We start from the raw sequence: 21,641 nt of genomic DNA, 5'->3' as shown, positions 1-21,641 counted from the left end.
CACCGGTGCTCACACACACACACACTCACACACGCTGTACTTACAGACACGTAACTCAAATAACGGCAATTCATTCATGAGGAAACGTTCTCATCTTCATGCACATGTACACAGAAGGACACACACCCACACACACAGAGGACACATAACCATTGCATCCTGCTGACTCTAATATCCTCAATGATTTAATTACCAAATTTAGTATTCCACATTAATTCATCCTTGTGTATTCTCACACACACACAACGGGTGTATTAATCATTTTGACTCAGAATCTTGTGTGCACTTTTCCCATAGCCCCATACTGACACATATAGAGCTTCTTATTCAGCTCCACTTGCTCATTCATGACTAAACCAGTTCACACACATTGTTATCCGTTGCAGCCCTTCTTCCCTGGGAGAAAGGAAGGACCAACACACACATACACACAAGAGTGATAAACAAACACTGCCTACGTGTGTGACTTAGAGTGAGATCAGCTGCCAGGGGAGCAATAGATGTAGCTTTTCCTCAATGATCAAGTGACGTAGCTCTGACCCACACCAAGGAGAGACTCCCTCTCTCTTTTCCTCTCTCTCTCGCTTTCTCTCTCTCTCTCTCTTCACTCTATCCCCCCATCCTCCTCCTTCCTCTTTCATTTTCTATAGGGAACAGTGTAGTCCATTCATATGTTTGGTCAGCCAATGAGGTGTTAGCAAGAGAGTGGGGGCGGGCCGTGACGAATAAGTTACCTGTATTACATCACTAAATGGAGAAGGGGGAAGGGGGAGGGGGGTTAGAATGAAAACCAGGGCCTCTTCTCTCTCCATCCTTCCCATCCCCCCCCACTTCTCTCTCTCTCTCTCTCTCTCTCTCTCTTTGTCTAGTATGAGTCAGAGGCAGACTGATTCCCTTGATGCACTGCGGAAACGTAGCATGACGTCTCTCTGCCTGATGTGTGTGTGTGTGTGTGTGTGTGTGTGGTGAGCTCTCAACAGCCAATCCTGAGCCAGACTAACCACCATTCATGATGCTCATCACCCATTCATGAAAAGATGAACTAAGAACTAAGATGAGAATCTTTATATTATTATTATTATTATTATTATTATTATTATTATTATTATTATTATTATTACTATTATTCCTTTCTTCTACTCTGACACCAGCACATCTGATTCACTCTTCCATCTCTAGACCACATGGCTCTGATCAAAAATGTCGTGCGAATGATGGACTAAAGGTGGCAATGAGACAAAATTAAGTATTAGAGCAAAGAAAGAGGGACACAGCGCAGTAGCAGGATGAAAGACGAACGGACTGAGTGTAAAAACGTTGGTTTCTGTGTGTCCTTCATCTCATTGCCATCATCAGCAGCCGCAACAGCATTCTGAGGATGAGTCACCGGGCGCTCGTCACTGGATACGGCCCGCCCTCACCAAGGTAACCATCCAGCCAGAATCCTCCCACCGTTCAACTGACCTTATCAGCAAAGAGTCAGCGTCAAACCCCCCTGAGTACAGACACACGGAAACGTTCAAGGACAGGGAAAGGAAAAAGAGAAGCTGTATGAGTCATGCGAATGGAAGTGTCACCCAAAGTCCCCACTTCCTCGAGTCAAACACACACATACACACACACTATAACATCTCACCTTCCCCCATCCTCTCCTCCTTTATCACACTCAGTCTAATGTCTGGATTTTCTTAATATTGGCTGTCAGGAGCCTGGAGAATTCTTTGGCTTGTGGTGAGTGTGTGTTTCTGTGGGGTTAAAGAGCTGTGGGTATGTGTGGCGTTATTAAATGTTAATTGCTTTAACCCAGAAAGACAACTGGAAGGGAAGCGACGGCTGCCGATCTCACGGCTTGGAGGAGTCCAAGCTTGAGAAAGAAAATCTGTGACGCACTCCACAGTGAAGCAGACGCTGCAGACGGATGTCAGCCATAACACCTTCACAGGCATTAATAACGTGTTGTGTGTGAGTTTCAGCCTGCTCGAAGGTCGCAGTACAGAGACGGTTCTCCAGCTTCCATTCCTGAACGCGTGGCCAGTCCGTACCCCGCTGAGGAATCAGGTCAAACGAGTCCGTTTACTTGAATGACATGCAGAGAGAAATGTTGAAAACAAGGTCTTGCATAATAGAAAGAAAACAAAGATCAGATTTAGTTCTGCCAAAATAAATCTCGAGCAGCAGAGATCAGAATAACAAAGTGGAACAGACATCCTGTATATATATCAGCAAACATGCTGCTGAATATCACAGTGTAACCTGTGGTGTAACTGTACGATACAGACGTGTTGAAGATCTCTCATCATCTTAACATGTGAACATGAACACATCTGAACCTTATTCATAATATGTATGTTTTTACTGTAAATTCTTTTATTCTTCTATTTTTTGAGACAACAGATAATTATTTTCCCTGCATGTTATAAATCTTTAGGGAACTTATATGGTCGCTTTCTAAACACAACATCTGGCCTCTTGTGAATACATTAGATTTTCAATAAAATTATTTGCACTGGGTTTTTTTTTTAATGTAGAATTAAAAGTGACTAAAGATTTCTATCTACATTTATCTTTTTTCCTTCACTCATCTGTAGTGAGCTCTTTATCCTGCTCACAGTGAATCAGAACCTCTCCTGGGAACGCTGAGGGCAAAGGAGGGACACAGTGGAAGGGATGGCAGCATGATACAGCTCACACACACACACACACACACACACACACACACACACACACACAGGGGCAATTTCCAGTTGTCAGTTCACATACCAGCATGATTTTAGACAGAGGAAGCCAGAATACCGAGACAAGACTCCACAAAGGCAGTAACTGGACCTGAAGACTGAATCCAGGACACAGAGGAAGTGAGGCCTTTTACCTGCTTTCCTGCTGAACTTTTCTCTCATTTTAATGGTCACTGATTTACTTGCCTACATTTCTTGGGTTTGGGAAAACTCCAGTTCAACACCAAACTTTAGAATGAAATCATCTGTAAGGAGACCAGACTAAAGCACATTGCAGTTTGTTGCCAATCGCCATGTGACTCATCAACACTACATCACAATCGTGTAGTACAGAATTCAGTAGCCTTGACGGCTCCGTCCCAAATCCAGCCTTAAAATACGAACACGCGTTTTGTTTAGTGTTTGCAACAAGCAGAGACTTTAATAGCAATGTCCTGTTTACAGGCTTATACACGTGTGCATCCATCTGCATTCCAAAGCTGTCCGCAAAACTGGTTGGGAAAACAAAGAGTACAAAAGAGAGCCACTTCCTGCTCCATGGATGATACCTTCAGCAACAAGAGCAGACAAGTCAGAGCAAAACAAAAAGGGAAGAGGGGGGAAAAAAAAAAAACATGCACAATTAAACCACAGGAGATGAAACAGACCCCTAGCATGGCTGCGTCCTGAATGGGGGTGTATTCACCTAATCAAAGAAAGACTCAATTACCCAGGAAAAAATAATCGCACGGAACGAGACGGCTGGGGCTCCGTCCCATGGAAATGCCAGGACACAAGGTTTGCTTTGGTGCAGACAAACAGAGACTCGTAGACTGTGACTTTAACATTCCTCCAAGATTATCATATTAGAACAGAACAGAAGGCTGAACATGTCCCGTAAAACAGGAGCTTTGCTACAAGTGGGCTTTGAAGAGATGTTTTTATTTCTTTGATGGATGACAATATAGGCAAAACATAAAGGGATAAATATTTATTTCGAGTTATAGTTCAATTCCACATGGTGTGACATACAACACGTACAAAACACTCCATAACTGCACTCCAGCTTTTATTTTATGGGACTTCCCATGTTTAAAATAAATACACAGACAATAAAAGCATACTGCCTGACCACATCACACATAACTCGAATAAAATAGAGAGAGAGAGAGAGAAGTACTACTTTTAATTCATTTCATCTAACACTGCCATTCACAAAAAGGAAGAAGAGATATTTGTGAATGGTTGGTGACCAACTGCAACTGGCTGCTTCTGTGTTCAACGTCATTACAGGGAGAAAAAAAAAAAAAAAAAAAAAAAGAGTAAATGAAAACTAAAGAAAAGAAAACAACAAGACTGCCCCCTATGGGCTATCAGGGCATAATGCATGCTGTTGCTACACAGCAGATGATCACATGGCATTTACAAATCCAAGAATGCAAAAAAGCGGTTAACCTTAAAATCACTAATGATTCCTGCACAGTGACGGAGAGCTCAGCATCCACAAGATTACAGCTACAAACATCGAGAGTGTATCACGCCATCCATCGAGTGGCGTTAATCAAAGCAAGAAAAAAAAATAAATCCCTCCTCATCACCATCCTGAAATAAGCAAGTGACTTCCTTTTACTGCATTACGCATGGAGGGTGTTTCAGTCTTCTTTTTTCTGTAGGTGGTCCCTTTCTGGAGGCCGGAAATTTCCACCAAGCTGCTGCAGGAACAGAAAAATCAGAATCGTCACGAATCATGAATCGGGAATCGCATGCTTCAGTATTTACGTGTGAAGATGTTACCTACAGAAGCTTAAGGACATGAAGCTTTAATAGATAAAGAGGACTCTGGTTCTTGGGAGAGTCGAGAAAGAGTCGGCCATTTTGCGGATCTTGGCGTAGTTGATGAATCCTCTGAGGAACAGCAGAAAACCTGGAACACGTGGAAACTCATTAACACATCTGCACTACGCTCAAGTGTATTACTGTTCTGTTCATTGTGTACCTCAACAACTTGCTAATGATAACAGGCATTTAAAGTTACAGCTACAGATCCAGAAAACGTCACTCCATCTACATTTACACACTTTTTAATGCCTTTATTTAGGGGGACAGACTTTATTCTCTAAAATTCATTTACTGCACCATCAAAACACCAGATCAGGAGAGCAGTGAACTCACCAAGCACCAGGAACACCCACCACAGCCAATACTGACCATCAAAGTAGCCGGGGAAATATGTAGAAAACTAAAAATCACACAAACCACAAAACAGGTTTTTAAAAGGACAGATTTCTAAATGTTTAAATCATCTGGATATGATGATGATGATGATGATGATGTCTGCAGAAGGACATACTCTCACGATCAGGATCCACTTAATGAGGGACAAGCCGAAGCCGGAGATGGCACCGTAACGACCTGCTGCTGACGTGGTCAGACAGAAGGACAGGAAGAAACCGATCCAGTTGAACAGAAATGCCACTGAGGAGAAAAAAACATAAAGCAACACTCATCACTTTTAGAATCGTGTGCTAAAGAACTGAACAACTCAGGGATAATAAACCCTTAAAATCCTAATTTTAAATCATAACATGTCCTGTTCGTTCATTTCTATCCAGTTAGAGCTCTCTCTCTCCTGCTCAGTCATGCTGGACCCAGAGCCGGCTAGCAGGAACGCTGGACCCAGAGCCGGCTAGCAGGAACGCTGGACCCAGAGTCCAATCGCAGGAACTCTGGATCCAGATTCCAATCGCAGGAACACTGGATCCAGAGTCTGCTAGCAGGAACTCTGGATCCAGAGTCTAATAGAATGCTGGATCCAGAGTCTAATACCAGGAACACTGGATCCAGAGTCTGCTAGCAGGAACTCTGGATCCAGAGTCTAATAGAATGCTGGATCCAGAGTCTAATACCAGGAACACTGGATCCAGAGTCTGCTAGCAGGAACTCTGGATCCAGAGTCTAATAGAATGCTGGATCCAGAGTCTAATACCAGGAACGCTGGGCCACAGATGGCACAATTCACCCGGATGTGTAAAGAGCCGTAAAACATTTGGGTAACAACAGAACACTTACTAAAAAACGTAAGCATGAAAATGCCATCGTTGCCGATTCGCAGCTGGTCTGCATCCTCAAAGTCATCTCTGGCCACAAAGTCTTCATCCTGAATAAAAGCATTAGACATTAGAGTTAGGTTTATCAACAAAAAAAAATTCATCTTTTTGTCCTCTATATATGACAACATGGCAGGAGTCAGGTCTCTCCTGATGGCTTGAGCATATAAACTCCACACAAAACACAAACACTGCAGACGTGTTGAAACAAAAAAAAAACTCCAGATAACAAAAGAAAGACTTTATAAGCAGAACCCTGTGCCTTACAGGTCACTTAAATCTGAAGCCGGATTTACTCAATTTAGTCCTTTTGGAAATGAATGCTCAATGAATCAAACATCAAAAGGGAAAATCTCAGAGATCTCACTGACAGTCAATTGCTGGTTTGAGGATTTCAGCTGCTGCTGCTGATCTCCTGGAAACTTAACACACTACAGTCTGTAGAGTTTACACAAACTGGTGCAAAAAAACCCGAAAAGTATCCAGTGAGCACCAGGTTAGCAGACGGAAACACAAAGTAACAACCGTGAACAGAAGATCATTTCATCTCACACATGGCAAACCTACATGGGGATGGACTACAACATCAGGTTCCTCGGTCAGTCATGAGTCTGCAGTGGAGTTGGACCCACTCAGACTGGACAGATGGAGATCGGATAAAGGCCAGGTGACGTTTTTATAACTGTCCGACAGAACTAAGGCTCGGACCCTGAAAGTCGCAGGAGATCAGCAGGTTCTGAAATACTCACACTAACCGCCATGCCACACTTAAAGCCCCTGAGATCACAGAGATTCTGCCACGTGATTGGCTGACTGAATAACTGTGTGAATGAGCAGGTGTACAGGTGAGAGCAGTAACCTGCATTATTTGGAGAAGCTTTTATACTGCGATATGTTGTGACAGAAGGAGTAAAATGTGTTAAATCACCACATCTGGTTAAAAGTCCCTTCCTCTTTATACCATAAAAGCTCTCCAAGATGGTACAGCTCCACACACTAACACTGTTACTGTACCTCCAGTGCTCGAGTTACATCATCAAAAGTGTCCAGATGTTCCCTGTGCTGTGCGTGAGCAGAGTGTGGCAAAGAAACAGAGACGTGTGAGCAAAATGGGGAAGAAAGATTCAAAGAAATAATAAGAAAATATTAAGTTCATGTAAGTGATACTGTTCAGAGAAACAGGTTAGAGTGAGAGGGTGAAGCAAACGACAAAAACATCAGCGCCCAAGAGCATTTCTACAACATGAGACTCATCATATAGTTACACAATCAGCTAAAATACAAAAACAGCCAGACTGCAATTTTAACCAAATTCATAACCAAGCTGCTTTGGGAAAGCTTAATCCTGTACAACGTTTAAAATTTTACAATTTTATAGGAAGTCGACTCAGCAGAAGTCGAGAGGATCTTTAAAGTAGATTTCTCACAGTAAGGAAGCTGCTGAAGAAAAACGACGTGATTTTTAAAAGACCTTACTGTGACTTTGTCAGGATAAAAAACAACCTACAAACATCCAACCGGTAGCTCTGCAGATATCAGACTGACGAGAGACAGAAACAGGATGCTACTAAACCCATTTACTGTATAACCTGTAAATATTGGGACACAACTGATCCCGACATATCTCTCGGCCATAGTCATGGTAACGGTATATTTCGGCGTGTTTTTGGAGCGGAGAGGTGTGGTACTCACTCTTCCGGTCACCAGAGGAACAAAAGTCTCCGCCTTGCTTCTCTCAGCCTCATCATACGACGGCAGCGATGTGGCTACGTTGTACGATGGAGGTTTGGGGAACGCAGAGTCTTCTTTATAATCAAAATATGCTTTAAAATGTAAAAAGAAAAAAACGGAGTGTGTTTTAACTTTTAATATTTTTAACTCACTGAATTCACAAGTTAGAAGTTTCCTTCGATACGGGATAAAATACACTAAATTCAACCTGAAAACCTAAAAGCAACAGATGTTCAGTGAATCCAAATCTCCAGTGAAACAGCAACAATGAAAATTTAAAACTGGAAATAAAAAAGGGTTTTAAAAAAGGTTTTTTAGAATTTTGAAAATGAAAATGACTTCACTGTACATCATGCATTAACATTAAGAGAAATGTGTTCTATGTAAATGAAGCCTACCTGCATTGTCTGCTGCAATGCTGCTGTAAGGGGGCGGAGCATCCGAACTCACCTGAGGCCCCGCCTCCGCTTCCTCATCACTGGGTAACTGAAGAGAGGAAAACAGACTCGTGTTCGGTTCTCGGATCATTCAACTTTCCTAAAATCTCATCTTTTGGGTGCGCAGGATTTTTGAAAACCTTGATTTTAATTTATTTTGAAGTGCTACAAAGAAATAATCTGAATATGAGCAGCTGAGTGTAAAAGACTGAACAAGACAAATTACATTTACAGTAACACATTTAGTGTTCAAGTTTCTTTAACGATTAACAAAAATACTCCAATACTTAGAAGTGAAATTTGTCTGATATCAACTGTTCATATATCCGTTATTAAATATGATGAAAACCTATTAAACAGATGAGACAGCAGTGTAACACTAAAGCCATGGAAAAAAAGCCAGTCTGCTGTCACGGTTCTTCTGCCGAACCACACGGTCATGTGACTTCCTGCTGTTCCATCACACACACACGCACATACGCACACACACTTCAGTTTCCAGCCTAGTCGACAGAAACTGATTAGGCTAGAACAGAAAATATTACACAGTAGTCAGAAGGGATTTCCCAGAAATATCAGGAATCAGTACAAAAAAAAAAACTGCAGTGTGTAAAAAATTGTTTACTGGTTTAAAAATCGACAGGAAAAAAAATCTAATTAGTTGTTTTGGAAAGACATTTTTAATAGTTAAATAAATACTTTACTCACAAGAGAAAATATTATTTAAAATTAAGGCATTATTCTGTAAATTTTGGAAGTGTTATTACACAATAAAAAAAATAAAAATCCATCTCCTCTAGACAACAAGACAGTTTGCTGTTTTTATTTTAAACATTTAATTGTTTATTTCCCCCATTTAAAAAAAAATATATATATATATATTAACTATTATCTGCTGGATGCTGCTGATGAATGTTAAAAAGATTTTTTTAATTATTAAAAAAATAAAACTACATTTTCAGCTTGCTAGTAAAATTAGGTTTGTTGCTCTTTTTCGCCCCCTAGTGGAATAACAGAGCATTTTATTTTTCCTCACCAGTCCATTACGCTCAACACAACGATTTTTCTTTAGAACATCTACATTCAGTTATTGGCCTGGATCAGAACCTTTACCGAACCGAACCGGTCGTGGTTCCGTGCTGCAGTCAGACTTCAGCAGTTTAATGTGACTATATCGCATCGATCGCCAGCGCCATCTATAGGCCGGAGAAGTGAACTGCTGCACCTTTAAAGGTGGACCGGAAAATCCGAATTAGAAAAAGCTAACTTCAGTCTGGTAGAATTAGCTGTTTACTACAAACACACGATATAAACAGTGACCATGTCACAGGGTGTCTTTGTGGTGTGTTTATGAAGGTCAAATCGTGGCTGATGTGTTTTATGGAGGTAAACATGTAGCGCTGATCGGATGCAAATGTTGAAACGGTGACCACGCAAAGCAGATCAAAACAATGCGATTTAAGGTGGACCGAAGCATCACCGGGCTCTCAGGGAAACACTGCTAGCGATCTGTGACCGTGTCCCAGAGAAGCCTTTTTACTAAACCTGCGTCCAGTACAGCAAGCTAGAGTAAAAAATACTTCACCAAAACAAAACTTTCTTCATGGTGTTAGACATTTCTGCTACACAGATTAATACATGATTGTGCTATTTAGGACAATCAGCTTGCTAAGCTATGGAGTGACAACAGCGTTCACTCACCTGCTGATATCTCCCACTGGGTTCCACCATCCTCACAAACCTCGAGAAGATCCAGAGGAATGCTGAACTATGGACAATTTAACCAAATCGTTGTGTGGAATTATGTAAGTTTCTCTTCTTGCCCACGTCTGCCCCTTGGCCTGTTTTCATTTCCGGTGATGTCAGACACACACTAGCACCACCCAGAGGCCATGGTTGTGCAATGCCGCTTTTAATCGCTGCCCGATCTGCGCATGCGTACAATGCTGGTCATTATGAGCAGTTCTAGACTGGACTTGGAAAAATTACTTGTCTAACCCTTACTTCATGTATTCTCTGGTGCGTAGAGTACTCAGGTACTCTGGTCCTGGAGAACCCCATGTTCTACTTGTAGTGGCTTTCTTGCTGCATCACACACTCACACATTTTAATTGAGAAAGGGATGTTAATTAGCCCTAATGAGTTGAATCTGGTGTTCCAGTAGCGAGAGAACACTGTATTGTGCAGGTCAGTGGGTTCTCTACAACTCCACAAGGTTGGGAATCAGTGCTCCAGTGGGTGCATGGACCCTAATCTTTTTCATTACAACATATCAGCATTATTAATTAATCTCTCCACTTTTAATAAACAATTTATTTTAGCCATGTGTTGTATGATACTCTCTAACGATACTCTCTAGCATGACATTTCTAAAACAAATCAGGGCACTTTTTCTCTCTATCATCAATGTAATCAAATTCAGATCAAAAGAAAACATGCTGAATATAAAGAAATGATTCTGCAGAGATGATTGGTTTTATTTTTATTAGAGGTTAAAATATAAAAGCAGTAGTGGTGACCCACAGCGAGAGGGGCTTCCTGCTCACTCTGCATCCCGGTATCTGATGAGGACGGGGTACGTTGTTCCTATGTGCTTCTGGTTGTAGTGATGGCATACAATCTCCACGTCATAAACACTGAAGGACACTCTGACGCGCTCGTTCGGAGAGGTGATGAAGCACAGGGTGTACAGGGCAAACTCAAACTCCGGGCTCACACCGATGAAGATGCTGCCTTTGGGCTTGATCCCGTTCTTCCAGCTAAACTGAAGAGCTAAGATGTGTTTGTTCTCGTCAGGCTGTAAACCACATTTAACACCAAACATTAGCATGTTCTAATCACTGTACAGATCCACTGCATCCACGTTCCAAATCAAATAACTTGCTCAAGAAATAAAAACAGTGTGGTGTGTAGATCTAGGAAAAGAATTCACAACACGGTGGTGTGATCCTGCATCAACTAGAACAGCAACAGTGTCCTGAAGTGCTCTATTCCTCTGACCCCACAACACTTGGCAATCTTTTACTGATTAATGTCCAAAACATCAAGCATTTTAACCGTTTATAGAAGGCTAGTTTCTGTTGTCACTTTTGTTAATAAGAGAAATATTTGGTCTGTTGGTGTTGCAGCACATGCTCTGTAAAAGTATCCAGCAGATATATAGATATAAAGGTCACTTTAATCGTGTCACATGTCCGGCACATGTTCATGATGTTCATCACATTTTAAAACATTGTTACAACGCTTAAAATACACCAATATGTTTAACTCGGATTATTTTCACGTGTACTGATTATCTGTTAAACAGATAAATTCGTTAAACATGTGATTAAGGGACGTGCTTTTAGACCTATTATCACATCTGATGATTATAATTCAAAATCACTCCTTTATTACTGTATCAGAAACGTACTTCTGGAGAATTCCCTTCGACACTGTAGCCTTTGTAGTCGATATGGCCGAGCTTCTCCTGCAAGTACAGCTGAATCCAGTTGTGGAAACCAATAACAGTGTGTCCACCTCTAGTTTCACCTACGAAGACATGCTCGAACCCTGAAGAGTCTGGTCTGAGAGAGAGAGAGATAGAGAGAGAGAGATCTTTGGAAAAATTTTCAACTGCACTTCCACACTCCTCCTCCTCCTCGATGTTTTAGCAGTACCTGTTGGACCCTTTCCTGGCGTAGAGCTCGAACCAGGTGCGGTGCAGCTGCTCCTTAAACACTGATGTGTCAGGTGAAGAGAGTTTCTTCTCTACTAGATACTTATGGACAATCTGAGTGGAGAAATTGTTGTGGATTTCAGGGTGTGCGAAAATCGAATTGCTTTTCATTGGCTTTGTACATTTTTATATACTTTGCACAATGACAAAGTTGAATCTAATCTAATCTGATCTAATCTAATCTAATCCAATCCAAATTCACTCTGTAATGCTTTACCTCTGCGTTTCCATTAACTGCTGAATGATGACCTAGTTTTTATTTCTAGTCATTTAGGTGATCTCAGGTCTTACCTTCATTACAGGAGTCTTTATTATGGAGTCCAAAAACCTGTGATTCTCCGCCTCCTCCTCCGGGGTCACGACCTCTGGTACACCTGTATCGCTCTCATAATTGTCCAGAAGTGAAATGAAGGCTGAAAAACAGGAGTAATATCACAATATCTGATTTATTACTATGAATATTGCTATTACTATTAGGAAACATCTACATTCTGTGTTTCCTTTTCTTACCCAAGAATGTTTCCTTTTTAAAAATGGTTTCATCCACATATATGAATAAAGGAGATCCAGCTGCTTCCTTCCCATCGTTGAGGTCTGACAGGTGAACTACTTTATTCTGTAAGAGACACAGTCAACCAGCTGTTACTTTAGAAAGGATAAACCTGTTGTTATTGGTGCAGCTGCAAGGACAGACAGAGCTGCAGTTAGACAGAAATAATATGCACATTCTGAAAAAATGTGTTTATTCAAAACCTGGAGCTGCAAGAGAAAGCGCTGGAGTTCTGTCCATCATGTTTCTGTAGAACATTTTCAGAAATTCTTCGACGTGAGAGGACTTTTTTTATGGTCATGTATTCAATCAATGAAGTTAATGTATCTCAGATTAAACACAGACAATCTCGGCGACGATAAAAGTCGCTTGAAATTGACTGAACATCTTCAGGTTTGAATATGTGGTCAGATTTTTTTTTATCAGTTTATGGACAATCAAGCTGTCCTAAGGCTTTAAAAAAAAATATATCAGTCAGTATAAAGTAATGAAACACAAAATCTAGAGATCCTGGGGACACATTTTTTTTATAAAAACACTAAAAAAGTACACTGTAAAAAGTAGTCCTTTATTATTATTATTATTATTACTTGCAGAGCTATGCGGTAGTCCGTCCCGGGTCTCAGGCGATGGATGTCGTTGTCCCACAGCTCATGCGCTACAGCTGTCAGGTCCGAGTTGTGTTCAATCATGTTCAAACAGGGCTATACACAGACACTCAGGGTATCTGATCCAAAATCAAGCAAATCTTTATCAGGACAGCTTTTTATGTCATCAACACTTGAAACAAAAGTCACTCACCTCAACACACAGGTTAGACCGTAGAGCCGAGTGTATTCAGTTCTGAGTGTGTAGTGTGGACTGGACAGAAGGGGCTGTGTTGTACTACAGCACGAGGCAGAGAGAGAGAAAGAGAGAGAGCGAGCTCATTGGAGAGAGGGAGCACATGTCAGCAACTCTAGCCAAAAGGATTAGAAGCAGCTTGCGGTTCTACTACAATGAGCTCGGAGGGTCTTTGTACCACTTTTTGTTTCAGTTTACATCATGAATTAAACATTACTGAGTTATTCCTTTACCAAGACCCTGAGAACCCAAAGGCTTGAGAAATGACAAGTGTGATAACCTAAGGATGAATAACCTGATAACTCCATAATTATGAAATAAAACAGACATTACTGGAAAACTTTGAAGGTGCTTAAGCAATAAATAACGTGTTGACTTTATTATAACATACATTTTTCCATTCTTTACACCTTTCTTCTAAACCCATCATTAAAAACATAATTATTCATTTTAATGGCACAGGCTGACGTTAAATTATATAAACATAAATCATTTAAAAAGAACCTCTGTTCCATTATTTCATGTCATTGATAAGCTTTGTGTGTGTGTGTATTAATATATATATATATATATATATATATATATATATATATATATATATATATAAATTTGAGATGCTGTTGATGTCATCTTAGAAAATAGATCATTAATCATAAAATCATCTTCATTGTGCTTTAAGGTTGTGGCAGTGACAATAAACTCGAGGGACTGGAGTCACGATTCAATTCAATTTCTAAATAGATTATGAAAACATGAAAAGAAAGCCGCCAGATTCTGAGGAAGACGCCACTGCTTTGGGGGTAATGAGCACGTTAAACAGTGAGAAAATCGCTGACCGGTGATTCATGCAGCAAATCTATCATTTCATTTGTACAAAAATAAATTAAAAACAAAGTCAGAGTTCATTACGGTCTACACGTGTGTTTATTGTGGCAACCAGGAATAAAGCTCTACAGTATATATGGTTTCAAAGAAAAATATATACTTGTACAGAATATAGAGAACATGTTGAACAGAAAAAGAAAATTCCATAATATCTTTAGTGTTCTTTAATATTTATGAACCTGACTCCAGAACATAATGAACATTCACACAGAGAAGGTTATGTGAAGAACGGTTTTAGGAAATGCCAGTAAATTAAAAACTCATCAGGATCGCCTCTGCCTGCTTCATTTTAAACAAATAACCAACTCCATTTTGATTGTTAGCTTTTTTTCATCCTCTTAACCAGAATCATCTTCCATTAAATTCCTGTAAACAGTGAATAAAAAAACCTGATGTACACAGCAGGGAGCAGGTTTTAATGCATTCCAGGTGGTGGGACTCAACTCATTTCACTAGTCTTCATCACTCCAAGCCTCTTCTTCATGTTCTACACCCTGGAACAATCTAGAAAAAGGACAAAAAATAATTGAAAAGATAAGACACCAAATATCACTAATAAACTCCTATAAAGAACACTTTATTCTTTCTTTATAGTCAGGACAACTAAAAGTGATGTTTGCCTCTGCTTCACTGGACATAAAACAAATATTCAGTGTAGACATGGAGCTGAGGGTGGAGGTGTATGTGAAGGTGGAAGAGACGGATAGAGTTGACAGTGCAGTTGAGGGTGGAAGTGGAGGTAAGTGCGGAGGGGTATGTGAATGTGGAGGTGAGGGTGGAGGTGTATGAGAATGTGGAGGTGAGGGTGAAGGGGTATGTGAATGTGGAGGTGAGGGTGAGGGTGAAGGGGTATTTGAATGTGGAGGTGAGGGTGGAGGTGTATGTGGAGGTGAGGGTGAAGGGGTTTTTGAATGTGGAGGTGTATGTGAATGTGGAGGTGAGGGTGGAGGGGTATGTGAATGTGGAGGTGAGGGTGAAGGGGTATGTGAATGTGGAGGTGAGGGTGAAGGGGTATGTGAATGTGGAGGTGAGGGTGAGGGTGAAGGGGTATTTGAATGTGGAGGTAGGGGTGAGGGTGGAGGTGTATGTGAATGTGGAGGTGAGGGTGGAGGGGTATGTGAATGTGGAGGTGAGGGTGGAGGGGTATGTGAATGTGGAGGTGAGGGTGGAGGTGTATGTGAATGTGGAGGTGAGGGTGAGGGTGCAGGGGTATTTGAATGTGGAGGTAGGGGTGAAGGGTATGTGAATGTGGAGGTAGGGGTGAAGGGTATGTGAATGTGGAGGTAGGGGTGAAGGGTATGTGAATGTGGAGGTGAGGGTGAAGGGGTATTTGAATGTGGAGGTAGGGGTGAGGGTGGAGGGGTATATGAATGTGGAGGTGAGGGTGGAAGGGTATTTGAATGTGGAGGTAGGGGTGAGGGTGGAGGGGTATATGAATTTGGAGGTGAGGGTGGAAGTGTATGTAAATGTAGAGGTGAGGGTGGAAGTGTATGTAAATGTAGAGGTGAGGGTGGAAGTGTATGTAAATGTAGAGGTGAGGGTGGAAGTGTATGTAAATGTAGAGGTGAGGGTGGAAGTGTATGTAAATGTAGAGGTGAGGGTGGAGGTGTATGTGAATGTGGAGGTGAGGGTGAGGGTGCAGGGGTATATGAATGTGGAGGTGAGGGTGGAAGGGTATTTGAATGTGGAGGTAGGGGTGAGGGTGGAGGGGTATATGAATTTGGAGGTGAGGGTGGAAGTGTATGTAAATGTAGAGGTGAGTGTGGAGGTGAGAGTGGAGGGTTATGTGAGGGTGGAAGTGTATGTAAATGTAGAGGTGAGGGTGGAAGTGTATGTAAATGTAGAGGTGAGTGTGGAGGTGAGAGTGGAGGGTTATGTGAGGGTGGAGGAGGCGTACAGGTTGAAGCAGGGGCTGCTGGGATTGTTGAAGTGGCCGTAGGGATTCACTCGGGACAGTGGAGCCAGACAGACCCAGCAGAAGAACTGCTGACAGGAGGAGCAGGTCATTTTGTTGCAGCCTTGTATCTTCTGCAGAGCCGAGAGAGAAACAGGAGATAAACATCTTTAAATTTCATTCAGCTTATAATAAACATCATAAACAGATGAGATGTACAAAGCAGGAAGCTCTTCTGATCTCATTCCTAAGGAACTGAATCTCTATAAACTCTCTTCATTCACACTCACGTTATACAGAATCTGATCCAGAGTGACTCGGAAGCGTGGAGGGACATTTAACTCCACACTTTATCCATCACTATGTCAGATACAGTAGAGCGCTACTCATCTCCTCGTGTTATTAACAGACGTTTTTATGAAAAGAGTCGTACGCTTTTTTGCCGTGTGAATGTCCTGCATCCTCACTGATCTTTACTGAGGTCCTGCATCTGCCTCAGAATGTTAGTGATGCTCATCACAGCACTCTTTCAGCCTCACTATTCATTTTAACACATTAAAAATATCTGCCCTGAGCTGCGTTTTCTAACATGACTGTTTTACCGCACCAGCAGTACACAGACTCGGCTTTGTGTGTTTACATACCTGAATAGATTAGCACTTTGCTTTGTATGTAAAGTTCCATCAGTGGAGCTGACCTGAATGTGGCAGCCACAGCGAGGGCAGTTTTTCGAGTTCTCTTCCATCCACTTCATACTGAAGGACTCTTCTATAGCACGCTGGATCACCTGCTTCCCAAAACGCTGCTCTAAGAACTTCTTCTCCTCCTCAGAGCCAGCCAGGTACTCTTCCTGCAGATTACTGAGCTCCTCTATGGACAAAGGACATATTTTTTCCAATATTTTCTTTTCAATTCATTAAAGAATGAATATTCTTCTCTGCTCTATATTTGCACATACTTTTTAGGAGTGATTATGGCTGTAGATTCACACTTTATACAGCTAGACATTAGTCTGTATTGTTATTCTAGCAGCTGTACTCTTATTATGTAGATCAATAACAGTGGCTTACGGACGGTGGGTGGGCAATGTGAGAGGCCGTGGTAGGCACGCTTGCACAGCGTGCAGAAGGCGTAGCGGCAGGATGGACACAGGCCCATTGTGGCGTTGGGCTCCAGCATCACAGCCATGCAACAGGAAGTGCGGGGGCAGTACACAATGTCCGCCATCAGATCCAGACTGTTCTGTAGCAGCAAGCGGTCATAGCGTGCAAACTCATCCTCTCCAACCAGCAGTTTCACCTGTTAATGAAGCACAATCACGTCACCATCTGATCCATCACCATCTCCACAGCTTACAGGCTACAAAATACCATAAAAATCTCACTTCGCTTTATTTCAGCTGTAGACAGAATGGAACGTTTAACCAAAACCACAGCAAAATCAACAGAATTTATTCTCTTAGATTAACCTGCATTCCCTCTGATTCATCCTGGGAAAAATCTCTGGGCACCACATGACCGAGCTCCACAATGCACAGGTGAAAGAGGATACCTGAGAAGGTGTGGCTACGGAGGTACACTTCGGCTCTGGACACGTAAGGCACTGTACTTTGCCGTCTCGGATCTGGATCTGGAAGAACTCCTTGATGCAGGCCCTGCAGTAAACATGCTGACACTCTTTAAACAGCACACAGCCGGAGCCCAGCTTCTCAGAAAAGCAGATCCCACAGCAGAACACCTTGCTGTCGAAGACCTTCTGCCGCTGAGCCTCGTCAAAGTCCAGGAGCTGACGCAGCAGGTCAGCATGCGGCTCGGCCTCCAGGACAGCGCGAGGGTCCAGCTCTGACGACGACTTCTTCTCTGCACCGGCGCTTTCGACTCGCTTGGCAGCTCCGTCAGTTCTGCCGCGTTCCAGCTGAGAGTGCTTGCTGCTATTGATGAAGATTTCCAGAGGAGACTGCAGACCCAGGAAGACCAAAGCCTCCTCCTTGAGGAACTGGATCCAGGTGAAGAGCACCACGCTCCCCTTATACTCCTCCCATAACTCATCCAGACGCCTACACAGAGACGTCAGCTGATAAACAGAGAAGGTTGAGAAAAGGAAAGGTGAAGAATTTATAATTGATATTAATCATTTACACACACATGCCTGCTGTAAAAACAGCAGAGAGAGAGTTGGTCCCCCCCACTTAATTTTATTTCCTTCTTTTTTAAGAAATATAAATCCAACTGAAATAAATTTATTACTATAAAGCTGCTTCGTGAAAATGTCTGTTGTTAAAAGTGCCATACAAAAAGAGAAAAGCCACAATCATGACACACAGTTTCCTCACCTGGAGTCTAGAGATCCATTTGGAGCTTAGTGTAAACACCGGTGCTGATGAGGAAGGATAATTGACGGGCAGCTCGAAACTCAAAACCAGAGGAGGCAGAAACGACACCTGGTACTCCACACATGTCTCGCCTGTTCATGCAAATTCACACAAACTCAGGTGAGAAGAGGGAGGAGAAACCAGGGCCTGGTTTAAACACTAACACGTGACTCTAACATCGCCTCACCGCTGACCAGCAACTTGAAGTCAGGGGGAAGCTCCAGACACAGATGGATCTCTCCTTCTCGGCCCGACTCGGCTCGGCGAAACTCTTCTTCGTCGTAAATACTCGCTAGAGCCAGCAGTTCATCGTCCTGTGCTTCCTGATCCACAGACATTTGAACATTCCTGATTAAACAGAAGATCGGATGCTCGTTTGAACACATTGATCTACACTGAACTGTGAAGATATGTTTCACTCACTTGAGAATAAGGAATAAGAAAAGCTAAATGCTGTGCAAGAATGTGATAGTTCATGCTTTCTGTGCTCCAGGATTCTCACTAGCCAATCATTCACTCAGCGTGGAAAGTTTTTTGGGCGAAACAGGAGCACACAGTTATCAAATCCATCTGTCAAGTGGGTTTGAAAAGCTGAATTTCACTCGTTTTGGATGATTAACTGACATAACAATGTGACACAACAATCCAGTCTGGGTGTGTTAAACATCGGGTGAAAAGCAAAAGCCTGAGCATCAGTATAATATAAAGACTGGTCTTAACACGTTTATTACTGACATGAAAAGAAAATATTAAACAACTTGCTTGTTTAAACAGGAAAACACAACACACACACTTTATTAATCCCAAAGGAATTCTTTTTGCCAGAGAAATGCTTCAGATTATATAACCTACCCTTCCGAACCACTCGACTAAAAAAATATTATGATGTTTATGATGACCAGGAGGTTTCATTAAACTGCTAACAGAAGCATGTCTCTTGCTCTTTTTCACTCACATTCCCATTCTAATGATTGGTCCTATATTATTATTATTATTATTATTATTATTAAACCATCTTACTGCAAGGCAGATTTATACACTACATTGCCAAAAGTGTTGGGACACCCCTCCAAATCATTGAATTCAGGTGTTGGGCTTGGCCCCTTAGTTCGAGTGAAAGGAATTCTTAATGAATTCTTAATCCAACTTTGTGCAAACAGTTTGGGGATGGCCCCTTCCTGTTCCAACATGAATGCACACCAGTGCACAAAGCAAGGTGTCCTGACCTCAACCCGACAGAACACCTCTGGGATGAATTAGTGCGGAGACTGTGAGCCAGGCCAAAACCGGTATGTCTGCCTTCATATGGACATGAATTTAATATGGAGTTGGCCCGCCCTTTGCTGCTATAACAGCTTCAACTGTTCTAGGAAGGCTTTCCACAAGGTTTAGGAGTATGTTTATAGGAATTTTTGACCATTCCTCTCTAGAAGCGGATTTGTGAGGTCAGACACTGAGAAGGTCTGTCTTGCAGTCTCCGCTCTAATTCATCCCAAAGGTGTTCCATCAGGTTAAGGTCAGGACTCTGTAAAGTTCCTCCACACCAAACTCACTCATCCATGTCTTTATGGACCTTGCTTTGTGCACTGGTGTGGGCTCATGTTGGAACAGGAAGGGGCCATCTCTAAACTGTTCCCACAATGTTGGGAGCATGAAATTGTCCAAAATGTCTTGGTATGATGAAGCATTAAGAGTTCCTTTAACTGGAACTAAGGGGCTAAGCCCAACCCCTGAAAAACAACATCTGAATTTAATGATTTGGAGGGGTGTCCCAAAACCTTTGGCAATCAAAGCCAGTGCAGGTTTTTAACCTGAACATCTTACTCTCACGTAATCTTACTCATTAATACCATATGACACAAAGTGGTGTGTTGCACTGTATCGTAATCGTATCGTAATCTATATGGTAGAGTCTGTAAGCACTGCTGTGTTCTTCCTGCAGTGTTGTATGGAATCCTGTGCTATAATGGAGATCTCATCCTTATTGTAAACTTGCTCGTCGTTGCTCTGCTTTACACAACGTTTGTCTGATTGTCGAATAAACTTTCACTTATGTGCTTAAAAGGGTCTTCTCACAAACACTTTCCTTTTGAGGCTCTGACAAGTTCTGATTATCAGAAAAAGATGCAGAGACACGACAAAACTGAACGAGGAAATGTGCAGCGCGCATGCGCAGAATCAATCCCTTCACTCAGGTGAGATCTCACAGCTGAGGCTCTCAAACTGCAACTCATTTGCCTTTATCAGTTTTACAGGAATCAAATAAAAACTAGTGAAATTTCGAAGTAACCACCGGACCATGTCTAATCTAATCATGTCTAACCCGAGTTCACTCGTTATCAGAGCTAACAGCTAGCTAAACCTGACCTGACGACGTTCCGAGGAGTTTAGCGGCTGCTAGCGAACTAGCTGTCACTTAACATCCACAGCAACTGCTTTAAGGACAACATTCCCAGTCCGGACTAAGTTGAATAATAAACATTAGTAAATAGGTAAGTTAATGACTAACTTACCTAACAGAGTAGAACAATAAATAAATAAGACCAGGAGCAGCACTACTTCATGATGTCATACAATGTATCCCACATTCTAGCTAAGTCCCGCCCCCGAGTACAAACGTAGGCACCGTTTGTCCAATCACACCCTCTGTTGGGGTTGCCTGTTAACCAATCCCGATGCAGTTAAATAGTAAAACCGGAGGTATAGATAAACTAAGCAGAAGTTTTTTCTAGTATAGGTTGGTGCTGTATCGCTGCAAACCTTATTGGACATTATTTATTTATTCACTTAAAGTTTTTTCCCACAATAATATCAAATACAACATTTTTCATTAAAATAAATATTTGTAAGGATCATTTACTCCTTGTGACTGCGGAGTTTAGAAGAGAATTTTATCTCGCCCTTACCAAGCTTCATGAAGTGGACAGTCTCTAATCCTTTTATTGTTTGATTACAACAATAATAATTAATTAATACAAACTAACCAATTAATATCCATTTCAATTATAGCATGTTTTAGTCCTGAAAAAAGAAGATAATCATTCCTCCATTTTCTATACCAGCTTTATTCCTAATTAAGGTCACGGGGGATCTGCTGGATTCTATCCCAGCACACATTGGGCGAAAGGCAGGGGTACACCCTGGACAGGTCACCAGTCCATCACAGGGCCACACAACCACTCACTCCTATGGGCAATTTAGAATTACCAATCAACCTAATGTACATGTTTTCAGACTGTGGGAGGAAACCCACATAGGGAGAACATGCAAACTCCACACAGAAAGGCCCCTGCCTGTTCGAACCCAGGACCTTCTTGTGGTGAGACAATGGGATTTGAACCCAGGACCTTCTTGTCCAAATCCCTAACTTCAAGCTCAGCTTTCCTGAGGC

At 41.9% G+C, this 21,641-nt stretch overlaps 3 protein-coding genes across 6 annotated transcripts; all 3 read right to left on the bottom strand.

Annotated features, from left to right (window-relative positions):
* Positions 1-3,635: 3,635 nt before the first annotated feature.
* Positions 3,636-9,868, bottom strand: ndfip1l (Nedd4 family interacting protein 1, like). 3 transcript variants are annotated; one of them, XM_058416252.1, is made up of 9 exons: positions 9,691-9,868; positions 7,951-8,038; positions 7,514-7,644; positions 6,836-6,883; positions 5,784-5,871; positions 5,065-5,189; positions 4,887-4,953; positions 4,513-4,638; positions 3,636-4,423 (listed from the first exon to the last, which is right to left on the bottom strand). In XM_058416252.1, the coding sequence occupies exons 1-8, from the start codon at positions 9,718-9,720 to the stop codon at positions 4,535-4,537; spliced, it is 681 nt and encodes a 226-aa protein (XP_058272235.1). In that variant the 5' UTR covers positions 9,721-9,868; the 3' UTR covers positions 3,636-4,423; positions 4,513-4,534. The 3 variants fall into 3 exon arrangements, with proteins under 3 accessions (XP_058272235.1, XP_058272234.1, XP_058272236.1); XM_058416251.1 differs by having other exon boundaries at positions 3,636-4,426; positions 9,691-9,866; XM_058416253.1 differs by lacking the exon at positions 6,836-6,883 and having other exon boundaries at positions 3,636-4,426; positions 9,691-9,862.
* Positions 9,869-10,466: 598 nt separating this feature from the next.
* On the bottom strand, positions 10,467-13,531 carry endou2 (endonuclease, polyU-specific 2). Its single transcript, XM_058415939.1, has 7 exons — positions 13,059-13,531; positions 12,848-12,984; positions 12,218-12,323; positions 11,999-12,120; positions 11,649-11,761; positions 11,402-11,555; positions 10,467-10,786 (listed from the first exon to the last, which is right to left on the bottom strand). The coding sequence occupies exons 2-7, from the start codon at positions 12,947-12,949 to the stop codon at positions 10,532-10,534; spliced, it is 852 nt and encodes a 283-aa protein (XP_058271922.1). The 5' UTR covers positions 12,950-12,984; positions 13,059-13,531; the 3' UTR covers positions 10,467-10,531.
* A 457-nt stretch (positions 13,532-13,988) lies between these two features.
* On the bottom strand, positions 13,989-20,858 carry rnf14 (ring finger protein 14). 2 transcript variants are annotated; one of them, XR_009207182.1, is made up of 8 exons: positions 20,764-20,858; positions 18,438-18,598; positions 18,212-18,342; positions 17,431-17,952; positions 16,950-17,178; positions 16,524-16,749; positions 15,883-16,013; positions 13,989-14,489 (listed from the first exon to the last, which is right to left on the bottom strand). XR_009207182.1 is itself a non-coding variant. In XM_058414706.1 (8 exons), the coding sequence occupies exons 2-8, from the start codon at positions 18,586-18,588 to the stop codon at positions 14,438-14,440; spliced, it is 1,389 nt and encodes a 462-aa protein (XP_058270689.1). In that variant the 5' UTR covers positions 18,589-18,598; positions 20,764-20,858; the 3' UTR covers positions 13,992-14,437. The 2 variants fall into 2 exon arrangements, 1 of the variants encoding a protein (XP_058270689.1); XM_058414706.1 differs by having other exon boundaries at positions 13,992-14,489; positions 16,577-16,749.
* Between the last annotated feature and the right edge of the window lie 783 nt (positions 20,859-21,641).

Source organism: Hemibagrus wyckioides, linkage group LG18 (genome assembly GCF_019097595.1).
Source record: "Hemibagrus wyckioides isolate EC202008001 linkage group LG18, SWU_Hwy_1.0, whole genome shotgun sequence".
NCBI lineage: Eukaryota > Metazoa > Chordata > Actinopteri > Siluriformes > Bagridae > Hemibagrus > Hemibagrus wyckioides.
This window is presented reverse-complemented; position numbering and strand designations above follow the sequence as displayed.

Excerpts from the sequence above, each read along its gene's own strand:
- endou2 (XM_058415939.1), bottom strand. The coding sequence starts at position 12,949 with ATGATTGAACACAACTCGGACCTGACAGCTGTAGCGCATGAGCTGTGG. Across the intron at positions 12,121-12,217 it reads TAAAAAGGAAACATTCTTGG|CCTTCATTTCACTTCTGGAC; the intron begins GTAAGAAAAGGA and ends CCTGTTTTTCAG. Across the intron at positions 10,787-11,401 it reads TCGAAGGGAATTCTCCAGAA|CCTGACGAGAACAAACACAT; the intron begins GTACGTTTCTGA and ends TGTGGTTTACAG.
- rnf14 (XM_058414706.1), bottom strand. The coding sequence starts at position 18,588 with ATGTCTGTGGATCAGGAAGCACAGGACGATGAACTGCTGGCTCTAGCG. Across the intron at positions 18,343-18,437 it reads CTTCAAGTTGCTGGTCAGCG|GCGAGACATGTGTGGAGTAC; the intron begins GTGAGGCGATGT and ends TTGCATGAACAG. Across the intron at positions 17,179-17,430 it reads CCGTAGCCACACCTTCTCAG|GTGAAACTGCTGGTTGGAGA; the intron begins GTATCCTCTTTC and ends CTTCATTAACAG.
- ndfip1l (XM_058416252.1), bottom strand. The coding sequence starts at position 9,720 with ATGGTGGAACCCAGTGGGAGATATCAGCAG. Across the intron at positions 7,645-7,950 it reads CATTGCAGCAGACAATGCAG|CATATTTTGATTATAAAGAA; the intron begins GTAGGCTTCATT and ends TACATTTTAAAG. Across the intron at positions 5,872-6,835 it reads ATGTAACTCGAGCACTGGAG|GATGAAGACTTTGTGGCCAG; the intron begins GTACAGTAACAG and ends GCTTTTATTCAG.